Source organism: Pagrus pagrus, assembly GCF_965226575.1.
Source record: "Pagrus pagrus genome assembly, chromosome: 3".
NCBI classification, from domain to species: Eukaryota; Metazoa; Chordata; class Actinopteri; order Spariformes; family Sparidae; genus Pagrus; species Pagrus pagrus.
In genome coordinates, this window is record NC_140187.1 from 25,738,466 (window position 1) to 25,752,666 (window position 14,201).

General features: G+C 39.8%; 1 protein-coding gene across 1 annotated transcript in view; it reads right to left on the reverse strand.

The window, feature by feature from the left end:
* suclg2 (succinate-CoA ligase GDP-forming subunit beta) overlaps window positions 1-14,201 on the reverse strand; it is a 100,776-nt gene that overhangs the window by 72,565 nt on the left and 14,010 nt on the right. Inside the window, exon 2 of the mRNA XM_084348223.1 lies at window positions 6,401-6,542. Coding sequence (XP_084204349.1) covers window positions 6,401-6,542 — 142 coding nt within the window. The remainder of the gene's footprint in view (window positions 1-6,400; window positions 6,543-14,201) is intronic.

Below are 14,201 nucleotides of genomic sequence, written 5' to 3' on the forward strand. Positions count from 1 at the left end.
GCCATGCATAAAAACGGCTCTGTTTACACTGAATATTCATAACCGAGTGAAATAAATTAAAATGCTTCCAACCTCTTATAATTGTCATTCTGGCAGTGAGGCTGTGCTAAGCACAAAGAAGTGAAAGAGCGTAGCAGAGGTAGACTGAGGTGAACGAGGAGTGAGAGAAATTGAGGAAATTGAAAACAAGACGGAGTGAACAAAAACAGGAAGATAAAGAAAATGTAATTGCAACACAATTTGTCAAAAGGTGTGTCAGGACGATGACAATAGTAAAGAAGAGCAAAACGTTGCGTCTCATCTGATATGAGGTGTTCATATACACAAGTATGTGTTGCTCCCATCCATCACACAGGCTCAACATGCGGTGGAGATAAGAATCCAAGGCAATGTTTTCTTCCATCGCCGCTTTGTCAATGAATGATTGCTGGGTGAGGCAGCAGGCACGGCAGACATGAAGGGCTCTCGCAGCAAGGAAGGGGAGGCAAAATGTGGTTTTGATTTAGAATTCAGACTGAAAATCCATCAAGATTTGCTCAACAGATGCATCTGTCAAGCGGGTGGCGACACACAAAGTGGACTGCATAATCACATTCTCTTTGGCTGCAGCAGGGCACAGGTATTTGTATATGTGTGTGTGTGTCTGTGTGTGTGTATATATCTGGGCGCATGTGCATGGCCTGGCATGTTTGCTTGGAAGGCGAAGAAGGAATCTATATTCATTACTGGACTTGCTCTGATATCTCAGAACTGGTAGATAGCAAGCAGGTCTTTGTGAAAAACCTGCATACACACATGTATATCTGTGTATATATGAGTGCGCTCACATCGACGCAAAAGGAAAAGCAATTTAGCCTTGCATTGACTAAAGCTATAGACCATTATCAATAACATATAGATAATGCTGAAGGGGATCTTCCAGAGAAGAAGACCTCTCCCGGGTCTGTATATAACCCATATGTTTTTCAAGAATGAGGTTTGGATTTGAATAGCGTTGGGAAGAACTAGTGATGCATGGAGAGTCACAAAGCTCTTTCAGGTAATTTACTGGAAGAAGCTCTTGCTCCATTTCCCAACCACTTTTATAGTCTTGTACACCTCGAGGCATGCAACGAGATGTGTGTATTGTTCCACAGAGGGCTTTACATGTGTTTTCTCATGGAGAAGGATTGATGATGTGTCTTAACTCAAACTTTTACTAGATCTTTTATTTGACCATCTGATGGCCTTATGCACCTTACACTAAGGGGTACTTTGTTACTAGCACCTCAGCTCAGTAGCTTGTGAGCTGAGGTACTCTTTTACTCAGGTCCTTGGTTGTTTCAAGAGCCTGAACAAGACATTAAATACGCTAATAAAATATATTTGGTTGTACAACCCTGATTAAAAAAAAAAAGTAAATAGTGAAATAATTTGCATGCAAACTGTGTTCACCAACAAAGGTTTTATTCCTCAACTTTCCCAGTCTTTTGTTGCCCCTATTCCAACTTGTTTGAGACATGTTGCTGAGATCAAATTCAGAATTAGAGATGTTGATGATTAATCATTTATCCATTAATTGCCATTAAAAATTTAACCAATTAAAATTGTGTAAAACAACAATCACAGATGGGCAAAAAAACAATAAAAAGAACTAAATATATCAAAATAAAAATACATTTGTTGTTTAAAACATATTAAAAGACATTTTTTACAAACTTTTATTATTACATTTTAGCCATTTAGTAGCCTCAATATTATTGGATTTTTTTGGGCAAGTTGTTGAATAGCAACAGACAGAAGCTGCACGGTTAAAATGAAGTCATTATTTTGTGTTATACTACATACTCTGATTTTGCATCAAATATAGATCAAGTTAGTGGTTTAGACAGTTTTCTAATGGAAAAGTATTATTAGTGATTAACTGATAATCGATTGTCATGGCAGCAAACTATCATTGAAAAATTGCTTAGAATTTGTATCCCTATTCAGAATAAGCATATATTAATGATCAATTTTAATGAGGTAAAACACTATATATATTGCATTTGTGCTGTTTTCAATTCAAAAAGGATTAGAAAATTATCACATTCTGTTTTATTTGCTTTTCACAGCATCTCAACTTTTTTTGAATCAGGCTTTTATAAACAGTATTTCTAACAGGCTGAGTGTTGTGTTACTACTAAAAAAAAATGTATATCAATTTTTCATACCTCTTTTAGGCCACGTCTTAGAAGGCACGGAAATAGAGGTGCTACTGAATCTTGACTGCAGCGTGCCATATTAGCATTGCATTACACACATCAATTATTGATTCTTATTGACTTGTGCTTTCCCTATTTACCGCTGAAGAGCATGGTACATTTTCTGAGGCATAAATGAGTTTTGTCTTAAACTATAAACAAACAAAATGACTGGATACCTGATTGTAGAGACAGTAAATATCCACAAGTGTGACAGCTCAATTTAAAAGGACAATTATCTTTAACAATTTTAATCAGAACTTCTAGAAAATATGTTATGTAACTTCAAGGTCCAAAAGTTTGTTTTTCACAACTACAGCTTGGCACTCAGGCTGTCACACACACAACACAAAGATTAAAAGCTTGGGCATGAGACTAGTGGATCTGGGTCATTGGTTTTGGAAAGACAGCAGGAGTTAGCGTGCCATTCTCTCGGTGTCCCAGTGGAGCACCCATTATAAAAACTTTGGACTTTCTGATCACTCCCTGCACAGCTCACTCGGTATGGGGCCTCAGGATTCAAATCCTGCTTTCCATGAGCCATTAGCTGGTTGTGAGTCACCCATCTGCCACAATATAAAGTCTCCCCTAAGAGTTGTCATTCAAGTTAAAGGGAATCAGTGGTCCATGTCGGATATTTTTTTTTTTATGTTTTGATTGAGGAGGAGAAAGATTTTAAGCTATTTGTCCTCAGCGGTAATAGAACAAATCAATCTGTGTCCACTTTAGGAGAGTTGGACCACTTTTCAGCACATGAGAGGAGTGAGAGGACTTTCTATATAGCATAGCTGCAATTGAACTGTCAACTTAACCACTTCATGGTTAAGTGAGTGTAGCAGAGAGGAGAATACTGGTTGGTGTATATATATGTGTGTGTGTGAGAGACTTTTTGTGTTCATATGGGCAAGCTTACCCCACGCATGTCATTCATCTGTGTCTGTGCGTCCATGCTTGACTGGTTCTTTCTATTGTGTATGCAGGGAACCAAGGACTCACAGCGGGATATCAGCACCACACAGAAATCCATTGGAGTCGCTCCTGGTCAGCTCAGATACCCCAACCATCCATATCCCCTGCGCAGAGCCATACCCTGTGTTCATTACACTGGAAAGCCATGAAACAGAGCTCCATCCAGGGCTGGCTTTACACCCCGCTCCCCCCCTTGCACCCCTGAGAGTCAGAGCTCGCCAGTTTCAGTTCGCATTTCAGCCCAACAGATTACTTAAAGAGATTACTGATCTCCCTCTTTGTTCTTATTCTCCATCACATTCATGTATGACCTAACACGGCCTGAGAGTGAGCAGTACACATGCACGTGAGAGCATGAAAGGACACAGTGTGTATCTGAAGAAATTAAGCGTCAGTAGATGCTCGCTTGCATGCTTAAATGGTGAGCCAGCCATAGTCGGAAAGTGTGAGAAACACACATACACACAAGGACACTGACCACAGCTTGGCGCACAAATGGAGATGAGAAGATATAGCAGTTCTGAAGTGCACTGTGGGAAATAGAGAGGCTGATTTATTAAGCCGACCGCAAATTACTGTAAGAGTTGCAAAAATTTGCGTTGGCGCATATTTTCAATTTAGCTGGGAATTTACTAACACCCGGGATGTAAGTGGTCACAGCCACAGTCGACTTCAGTTGAACGCACCGCTGCTAATTAAGACCTGATGCTGAGCTATTTAACACGTGTCTTGTCCATTTCTGGAAAGCAATGGAGCGCAAAAGGAAAGTGTAAGTTCTCTGCCACTGAGCCTGAAATATTGGTTGAAGAAACCAATAAAAATATTTCTAAACCGCAGTCATGCAATTATCTCTACTGCAGTGGACAATCCGCAATGATAAATCATTTTCATCCTCCATTTGTATAAAGTGCCTTTCCCTCTGCACATTCACTGTTCTGCACTTCAACATAGAAATGTCCCGAAATAGATTTTACAATAACCCAAACATGCAATTTTGTGCAGTGCCACATTTCATTTGCCAGGAGAAAAACTTCAATAACTTTGTCATAACTACGAACAAATTCTATCTGACTTTTTTGCGTCTAGAAAAAAAAAAACAGTAAATCCAGAGAGATAAGTAAATCAACTCTTGAATGTGGCCTGGGTTTTATTAAGCTGTCTGCTCCTACTTCCCAAGTTTTCTGTCTCTCCATTTCTTCCCCTACCGAGCCAGTATAGGTACTGTCATGAAAATATATATCCTCTTCCTCCTATTCAGTTTATCTTTGTCTGCATCGTAACCAGGGCCAGTGGAAGCAGCACCCCAGGCGCTGGAGCCCAAACGCAGCAGTAAGAGTGGCACCTTCCTGGCTGACAACCAACCTGGATGCACTATCAGAGAGCCACTGCTGTAGTTGGAGAGGACACTGAATAAAATATAAAGCTGAGGGTGGAAAATATACACAGTATGTATAGGGCAGTTTGGTGTGTGGGAAGGAAGCAGAACAGGGAATGGAAGCGAAAGCTTGTGTGGGTGCATACAAATGTGTGTTAAACCATCTTTGTTCATGCAAGCACAATGTATTTGGGTAACAAGAATAAAATTAGAGCTTCAGTCTCTTCCTTGCATGGCTTAATGTGGGTGCGTAGCTACAATCATTCCTAATTTAACCAATAAAATAAAAATTAATAGATTAAAACAAAGAAAACAAAAATATGTATGCGAAACTGAACATGAGAGGCTGTGAAACAAATTAGCGCGGATGAGTGCATGATGAAAAACAGAGCAGGCACAGCCACTAAGCTCAAAAAACACAAGCTTCCACATCTAAGCATAAAGACACGATTAAACAGGAAAAAAACTTCAACCCTGATTAGCCACAGCCATTTGCACGTCCTGTAGCAGGGCCAGAGAGCCATGCAGCACAAATAGGGCTGTTAAGGTTTCACAGTGTACTGTACAGTGCTACAATTACACAGTAATTACAACCAACCACAGTTTACAAAACCCAACAACTCATTATCAAATTAATAGAGCATTACATTAAGAAATAAATACGTGTGTAAATCTATACAACAGAACAGTTGTGCAGCAAAGTGATGTTGTGGCCACGTGTGTAAGGGACAAACAGCTCATTTCCTACTGTGTGTATTTCAACAAGTTTCATGTGTTGCTGGAGCAGAGTGCACTATGAAATAAATAGAACACATCTACATATTCCACTTCATAGTGCCATGTCATCAAAAGACTGCTGTGTTACTGCACCCAAAAGAGACACTAAGCTAATCTCACATCAGCTAGGCTGCAATAGGGCTGAGAATCGACCCACAGTAGTTTTTAAGTAACGATCTAAGTGTGTCTGCAGCACTGACAGCAGCAAGTGTTGAAAACTAAAAAGTAAAATAAAACTGAAGAAGCAAAAGTAAGAATCCATGCTTTGCTGGGTCTCTTTTACTTAATACTTTGATCAGATATTTCTAGATTTACATCATATATTTGCCAAAATGTACAATATTTTATATTGGCAAAGGCCATGGCTGCTTCTGTTCATACACCAATAAAAACTGTTTCAGAGGTCTGGCTTGTTGTATCAAATCAAAAAAGAGATTCACAAACAAAAACAAAAAAAACATAATTCCCTGAAAATAATATTTAAATTAATGATTAAATGAAAGCTATGAAATGTAGGGGAATATCTGTATTTCTGTAAAATGTGATGCCTCTTCACTCCGATGTTTTCTTTTTTATTGCTAATTATCTTGTGTGGCCTGCCCTCTTCCAGGTCAACACGGTGGAGAGGAGGTTTTTCCACTGTTCAAAGGTTATTTATTCTCAATAAGGCAAAGTTTTTCCTCACTCGAATCCAGGGTCTTAGGACAGAGGATGTCGTTCACTGTACAGATTGTAAAGCCCACTGAGACAATGGGATTGTGGGCTATATAAATAAAACTGATTTGATTTGATTATCTCAGATATCCTATTGACACTAGGGCTGCATACATTAATTGTGCAATTCTCTCCCAAGACAGACAGACATGCAATCTGTCAAATTAATCACAATGATTTTCTTTCCTATACGGCGTAGCACTAATTGACACCAGTACAAAAACTATTTCAAAACACCCTGCCCTAGATGGCCAGTTGTTCCATTCTTTATCCAAGTTGACGCAGGTGAACTGCATGGCTCCTTGTGCATGTGTGTGTGTGTGTGTGTGTCGCCTCTACTCACTGAGTCTCTTCGCAGCCTCCAGGGCTTCAGAGGCTGTGTCGGCCACATAGAAGCGCTGGACAGCCACGCCACTCTCCTGCATCAGCTTCTTGCTCTGGTACTCCTGCAGATTCAGCCATCTCCTGGGACTCAACCAGGTGCACTGGAGGGGAGGAAGGGAAGGAGGGTGGCAGAATGAGTAAGCGTGACTTGTAAGTGAAAGATAGTTAACGCAGTGCAATAACAACGTATCATCTTGATGATTTGTACTTAATGATAACAGTTTCACCCGCACTCCCCGCTGAAGTGTTTTACATTATACAGCACTAAAACATGTCTAACACCTGCCTCTGAGTGCACAGGCTACATCCTTTCTCCTCTTCCCTACTCCTTGCTCCTCGTCTCTCCCCCTTCTTCCATCTCTCTCTCTCCCCTCTTTTCCAGTAATGAGGCAGGCAGTCGGGCCTAAGCTGCAGGACAGGTCTGGAGCCGTTTGCTCCATCAGCAGACGCAGGCTCTGTCAGCTCCAGCTGTTGTTGCTATTAAAAGGAAATTGGCTTTTTAATGTGACGGGGAGACACAAGCTGTGTACGAGTTAGAATCCCTCCACACTAGCACACAGTACAATGTGCATGGGTGTGTGTGTGTGTGTATGAGTGTATGTATGGGCATGTGTGCGTGCGCGCAAATGTTTTCACAGGGAAGATCTTCAGGGAGTCGTTAAGGAAAGAAAGGCCATTAAAGGAAAGTGAAAACAAGGATTGTGAGGTAAATTATGGTTCAGCATATAAATGATGCTTCAGTGTGTGTATTTCCTCACCCAGTGAAGATTTAACTAACATGATCATAACATCTGCACTGCACTGCTTTATGTTGCTGACTAAGTTAAACTGACCTAAGCTGTTATCCCCAGTTACTGTGTTACAGCTACTCAAGACATTAACTATTCAAGGACTTCTGCATGAACATAAGGAGCATATGTGCACATTGTAGTGCAGAAGATTATGACAACTTGTGATACTGTTAACATCTGATTGTATAGTATGTTGTAGGCATTATTGTATACTACCAGAATAGTATTAGTAATACTGCATCAATAAAGCAAAATCAAATGCTCCATGACACCAGTTGTGCTCAAGCCTGCACGGTCGATATTCTGCACTTCACAACCACCACTAGTTTTCAAAAGAGGAAGCCAGCTGCTACAGGTTGGCTCTGTGCTTGTCAGTGGGAAATATACATTTCTGTGGGGACACACAACTCACAACCTAAAATATGGCAATTGCATCAAGCAGTGCACCACAGCTTGAAATTGAATCCGAGTCCTTCGAAACTGACTGGCAAAATATATGGTAGCTGGGTGAAATTATTAGAGGCGGCGAAGATGGACAACCGACATGAGCCGGTGTTACAAGATAGAAAGTGTGAATATTCAGATAACCTTTGTAAGAATATAGAACTGTGAAAGAAAATATAAATGGTAGTCTGACGCAATAATAACTCAAGCAAAAATAGTGTCTTCAGTGGAACAATTTCCAAACAAAACCAATGGTAACATTTAATAAGCCTAATTATCGGTAATAATAAGGATAATAAGGACGATAATAGAGATATATTTATTCACGTAGCCACTTCCAATTTCTCTTTACTCTTCCTTCAGTTACTCATAGTAGTGAATTTTACACTTGCATGAAGTCACACAATGTCTACAGGCAACATGTCTAGGCTCCATTATATGTCATGTCTAATTTAGGACACGTCAGCACTACTACAACTGCACTTACTAAACCAACATTTTGAGGTTTAGGGAACTAGAAAAAACAGCTATAAACATGCAGCATTCAGTGTTCAGCTTAACATTTAAATTATGTTTGTCAATTCCTGTGTAATGTACAGAAGGTTCCTTAAGTCAACAGCTTTTATGCCACGTAATTTGAAAGCTGCATTTATAAGGAAGCCAAAATGAAGTCCTTTGGAGTGAGGAGACATTATGTAAATACCAGAACAAAGTTCCAAAATGTGTCATTTACTTGTTCTGTGTATTATATTTTTGAGGTTTATAAAGTTTAAAAAAATGTCTGTTGTGTTCTCATGAATAGTGATTCATTCAATATTAAGATAACCATAGATGACATTTAAAATGTCTGCATAAAAAACACGCAAACACAGGTACACATGCCTCCATGCATGCAAACATAAGCCACTATAATCACTGCATACAAGGAAAGAATGACTCCAACAGCAACAAAGATAGACGAGCTGAACAAGCAAATCTTATTTAATATTTACAGCAGAAAACCAAACACAAAAACTGTAACAACCAAGATGTTTTTGTGGACGTGTGTGTATCCACATGCACTGTGTGTGCATTTTTAGGCTGCATTTTGATTCAGTGGTGCATGGGATGTGACAAGGCCACTCAATGCCTTAAAAAGTCGTCAGTCCCTCCATCATTCATGAGGGCGAGGAAAGAATAGGAACACAAGGGTGTGGTGGAGGGTGTGAGGGGTCGAAGGGCAAAGTATGTGTTCAGTGTCTGCCAACCATTAAGTGTTGAAGGGAATCAAATGTAGCCCCAACTAACCCTACTACCCTAACCCAACTGTTATTGGTGATTAAAGGCTAATGAGCTTGACATGGTCACTCTAAAAGGGAGCAGCAAAGCCAAACCTTTTTTATTTATAATCTAAAACTAAGAGCACAATCATCAACAGGACTTAACTGAGAACAAAACCGCTCGGCTGGTTATTCACAATCCATGCCAAAACCAATCCTCTCTGTGCCACAGCACACTGTATTAGCATGCTTTCACCATTCCAGCTCTCATGAGAGCCTGTCGGGAGACCTCATTAGAGCCAAAATGGCTTGTTTTCTAGGAGAACAGTACATGTTGCTCCATATTGGCCTCTTCTCTCGCATAACTGAATACAGTAATGAGGGGCATCCACGGGTCACCTCTGCAGTCTCGTCTGCAATACCATACTATTCATATGTTTCAGTTATTACAGTTTATATGTATACATGTCAGCTCTGCTTTATATTCTATCCCCCATAGCACTCTATTAAAGCTAAGACTGATGATGCGACTCTCTCGCAGGAGTCTGGAAGGGTTCAAAGGCAGGGCAAGTAAATCCGCAAAGAAGGGAGAAAAAAAAAGGAAAAATTACCACAGAAGTTAGGAAAAACTAAAATAGGTCTGGACAACATGGTTCTGCCTGTTATGGAGCAAAACTTGGGTGTGTAAGACTTTCAGCATTCGCTCGTCTTCTGCCTGTCGCTCATTCTTACGTGTCCACTTTAGCGGAACATATCCCACAGCCTTAACAAGCCGAGCTGCAGAGCAAGTTTTCTCTGTTTTGTGGACTCATTTGACTGCTGTCAGGTACCTGCAGGGACTCCTCTCTTAAAACATCCACCTCCCTTGCCATTCAAACTGTTTGCCTTGGGAGGATCAGCTCTGCTGCCTGGGTGCACGTCTCCATCTGTCAGTCTATCTACACTACATTTCACTGAATGGAAATTGTAGGTGAGAGCCTGTTACAGGAAAATTTTACATGATCAGATCACACCGAGACATATTAACTGACAGGTCAAACCGTTAGCATTAGATTTTGAACTTAGTGACCTAATCTTGGACTGTGATCAGATGTTGGTAAGGTGTGGAGAATAACTCTCTCAATATGGACACAATGGTGGATATATCAGCGGTGCCACACCCCACAGTCAATCTCAACTCCAAACTTATGAAACTCCTAAAGCAACTTAGTGTTCGAGACAGCAATCCATCAGTGACGACACATTATCGTCACATTTGGCTTCTCTTTTAGAGAAACTGAGAGAGGTTTAAGATAACATTAGCTGCATAAATCCGCCTGCTGGCCACCGGCTCCAGCTCATCTAATTCATGCATCACTAATGTTATCCAACAATTATTTATAACATTGCCTGGAAAGATCAATGGGATCTAAACTTTAGAGTGAAAGTTCTCAACAACAGTTGCCTTGCACATTCAATCATAAAAGATTATTTCAAGGAGAAGTGAAACCATGTTAGTCAATACATTAAGTCCTAGTAAGGCTGAAAATACAGAGCACGTTCACTGCCTCTTAGATAGACGACCATTCTTGTCCGCAGAATCACAAACACGGTGGGAGTATGTCCTAAAACCACTGATGGATGACAATAATGTGACCTGAAAGCCGCGGCCATCAACTAAGCGGACAAGAAATTCTTCGGTCCCAATTGCTGCTGAAATGAGGACACACCTTTGTAGAGAAAGAGACACAGATGGGGCTGCACAATTTATTGTTTCAGCATTGACACTGTAAAGTGTGTGTGTGTGCAATAGTCACACCACATGACACTCAATGTCAGGTAAAGCAAATCAACTCAGCTATGTCACATTTTAGATATTTTTCATGTTTTCAAGGCATTCAAAACGAACATTCAGATTGCAGCACTTGAGAAATATTAACAATGTTGCCGCTCAGTGGTTGTAACCATGGTGAATTGCACCTACTGACATAATATACATACCCTCTATTGAGTTAATCAAGGTATCAAGTGAAGATTCTCTTATTTTTCCATATTACAATACATATACATCCCAAACCAGCTAACTAGGAAGCTCAAACCAATACATATCAATTGAAATGGAATAACATAGAATAGTGAGGGTAAGGAGGAAAAGAGCCAAGCAGACTTCCCAAAATAACAGCTGCTGCTGCTTAGTGGAGAAGTCAAGTGGGGCTGGAGGTGTCCCTCCAGGCACTGACAGTTACCTTGGGCAAAACACTGGAGAATGGAAAGGCACCTAGGGCAATTTCTAGTATATACCAAACCTGCAGACAATTTCTATCAAAGGTGGCCTCTCACTCGGTACTCTAATAACATACCTTCCTACGTATGCAGCCTCCATGGAGCTGGTCATCCAGAGACGTATTTTTATTTTACAACTGTCTGCTGATGTTTGTCTTTTGCATAGTGTTGCCTATAAGTGTACATACTCATAATATTTATAACAATACACTTTATTTATAAAGCACTTTTCTAAACACAGCTACTAAGTGATCTACACTAAAAACTAAAAAAAGCACATCTGAGAAAAACTGTCAAACTTACAGCAAAGAGATAACATTCAGAACATGCAGCTGCCAGACTGGTAAATAACTGGTTCATTATCAGCATATTATTCAGTTCTGTTTATGACCATTGTGGCCTGTGTAGCCTAATTTGAGTTATAGACACACAGCTTTCGTTTGTTGCTTGTACTGTATTCATCTTTAGTCTATCACCTTAGCACATAACTACGTCCATATGCAGAAACCATTCACAGCTGAGCGCGTAATAAATATTAAATAAAAAAGCAATGTTGTTCTGATTCTGGTAGTGATCCTCCCCATACTTTATACTTGATTTTACCTTTAGATAAAGCACCAAAAACATGTTTGAGGCTCTGTGCCAAATCCCATTATTAATAATAATGGCATAGTAATAAACTGCAACACAACCCCTTCGATATTTTACAGTAGACTTTATTTCTTAATTGCCCCTATGTGTGACTCTTCTTATTGCTGTTTTAATGTTGTTACATTTATAATATTTTCAGGCTTCTTGTCAGAAATATTTCCATTCCCTACTAGTGAATGAGAGCAAATCATATTTCTACACAAGCCTAGCCCGTGTCTGCTATGTGTAGCATCAGGGATGCAGATGACAAATCTTATCAGCAACAAATTGTAATTTTATACTTAATGATTTTTAATAAACTGTAATAACTTCTGACTTTTGAACAGCATATTTGAAGCATGTAATTGTTGTTTTTTGGTGGGTTTTTTTACCCCTCAAAGTGCATACAATAGCACTTTGCTAAAGGGACACGTTCACTTCCTTCGTTTGTAAGAGTGCAGCTCATATTACTAAGGTGAAAAGCAAAAACAAATATTAAATACTGCAGCTGTTGACTGATACAACAAAGGATGATGTTTGACTTTTTCACCTTGCTGGCATGACAGATGACACATGACTGACTGGATGTATTAATTAACTTTTTGAACGTCACCTGCATTGAAATCAGTCCTGTGTGAGTACTGTATTCTTCATTATGCTCCGATGATGGCCTGATGCCAACATCTCGGTTACTAATGAGCAGAGGAATAGCAAAGACAACTCTTTTCTCTTCTTGTTGTCTGCCCTCCTATTGTGCTACGAAGATATTTTGACACGTGTAGGTATTCTTGACAGCTGAAATTCATCACTAGAAAGACAAAGTGATGCTTGGTATTACCCACAGATGGTTGTTAAATCTGTCACTGCAATGTCAAGCAATTCTGTAACACACCTTACATGTAGGCACATCTGGCTCAATGATCCAGAGTAAGAAGAACAAAGACGAAAACAGGAGGCCTGTTGCTTTACCTGCCAACACCTTCTGTAAGTGATGTTCTCGTTATTTACGAAACCAGATCGAACCCCATGAAACTGTGCAGCATGCTGCTTCTCTAATGAAAAGAAATCTAATTTGTGATATCATTAAAAGTACTGTAATATTACTCATTTTACTTTGAGGTGGCAAAGTATGAGGAGATATTTCAGGCATCCAGGGTTTCAGATGGTGACTGGCAGCTGAAGTGAAAATGCTCTCTCAATAGGACGGGTTTTTCCTGGCGTACAGCGTTCTGTGCGCTGGTATCACATGTACACCTGGTTTTGAGACTGATTAGAGAAACTCTAGTTCTCGCTCAGTCCTTCGCCTCTTTTTTGTGCAGCTGATATAACGAAGCATTCAAATACAGGGTTGGTATTACCTTTGCAATGCTTTGAAGCATTCAATTCAGACCTTCAAAACATAAACCTATACTATTGTGAAATTATTCAGGGTACTCTTGAATCTATCACCAGGGTTTTCTCTACCATTATAAAGTTTCTGTGAGAGCATCAAAACTAACTGACAGATCTGATGTAGGCGAGTGAACCTCTTTTATCATTATGATAATTATATTATCATCATTATGATTATTATCAGTTCGAGCCTTTCCAACTTGTAAAAAAAAAAAATTAAACAAAATAAAATCAAGAGGAATTTAAGCCCTAGTTACAAAGTACGTCCAAACAGGGCAGCTACTCCTATTGTGCAACTCTTAATAGACATATAGTATAAAGACATCCCTCTTGTAAAATACTTCAAAATTCCCTTCAGACTCATGACCACACTTATGTTTCAGTCACTCCAAGTCAAGTACTTAAAGCTATCAGACAGTTAAGTCATGATACTAAGGAATAATCTCTTTGACTGCTACATGTCTGCCCTGGAAGAAAGCAGTAAGTGGTGAATGGCAGTACGTTTGCAAGGCAGGCAGGCAAGCAGGCAGCTGGTCTGCAGTCCCCTGAGACGCTCTCTCTACAGTAATTATCATCAGTAGCACTCTGGAGACAGTCCTACCCCACTCCCTCTACCTAACTACTGCTCTACTTGTTCTCAATACACACACACAGAGAATATGAGAATACACACACGGGATGTGCTGTACACACTGTGGTAAAAACAAAATTGTATGCTCTGACATTAGCCCTTGATGAAATAAATATTCACAGTGAACTCCTATACACACAAAAGCACTCAAGATACTTTCTCATGAATGCGTCCAAGTGACAAGAAGTGGGGCACAGCGGCAAAAAGCGAGTGGTGACAATGATAAACAGCATTGTTCTCTATTAAAATACTGCATGAGGAGAAACAAGGCGAAAGAGAACAGGTCTCATTCATTCTGCACATTAAACTAGTCAGGATTTCTCAGTAGCACACCCTCAAACACAAATAGAA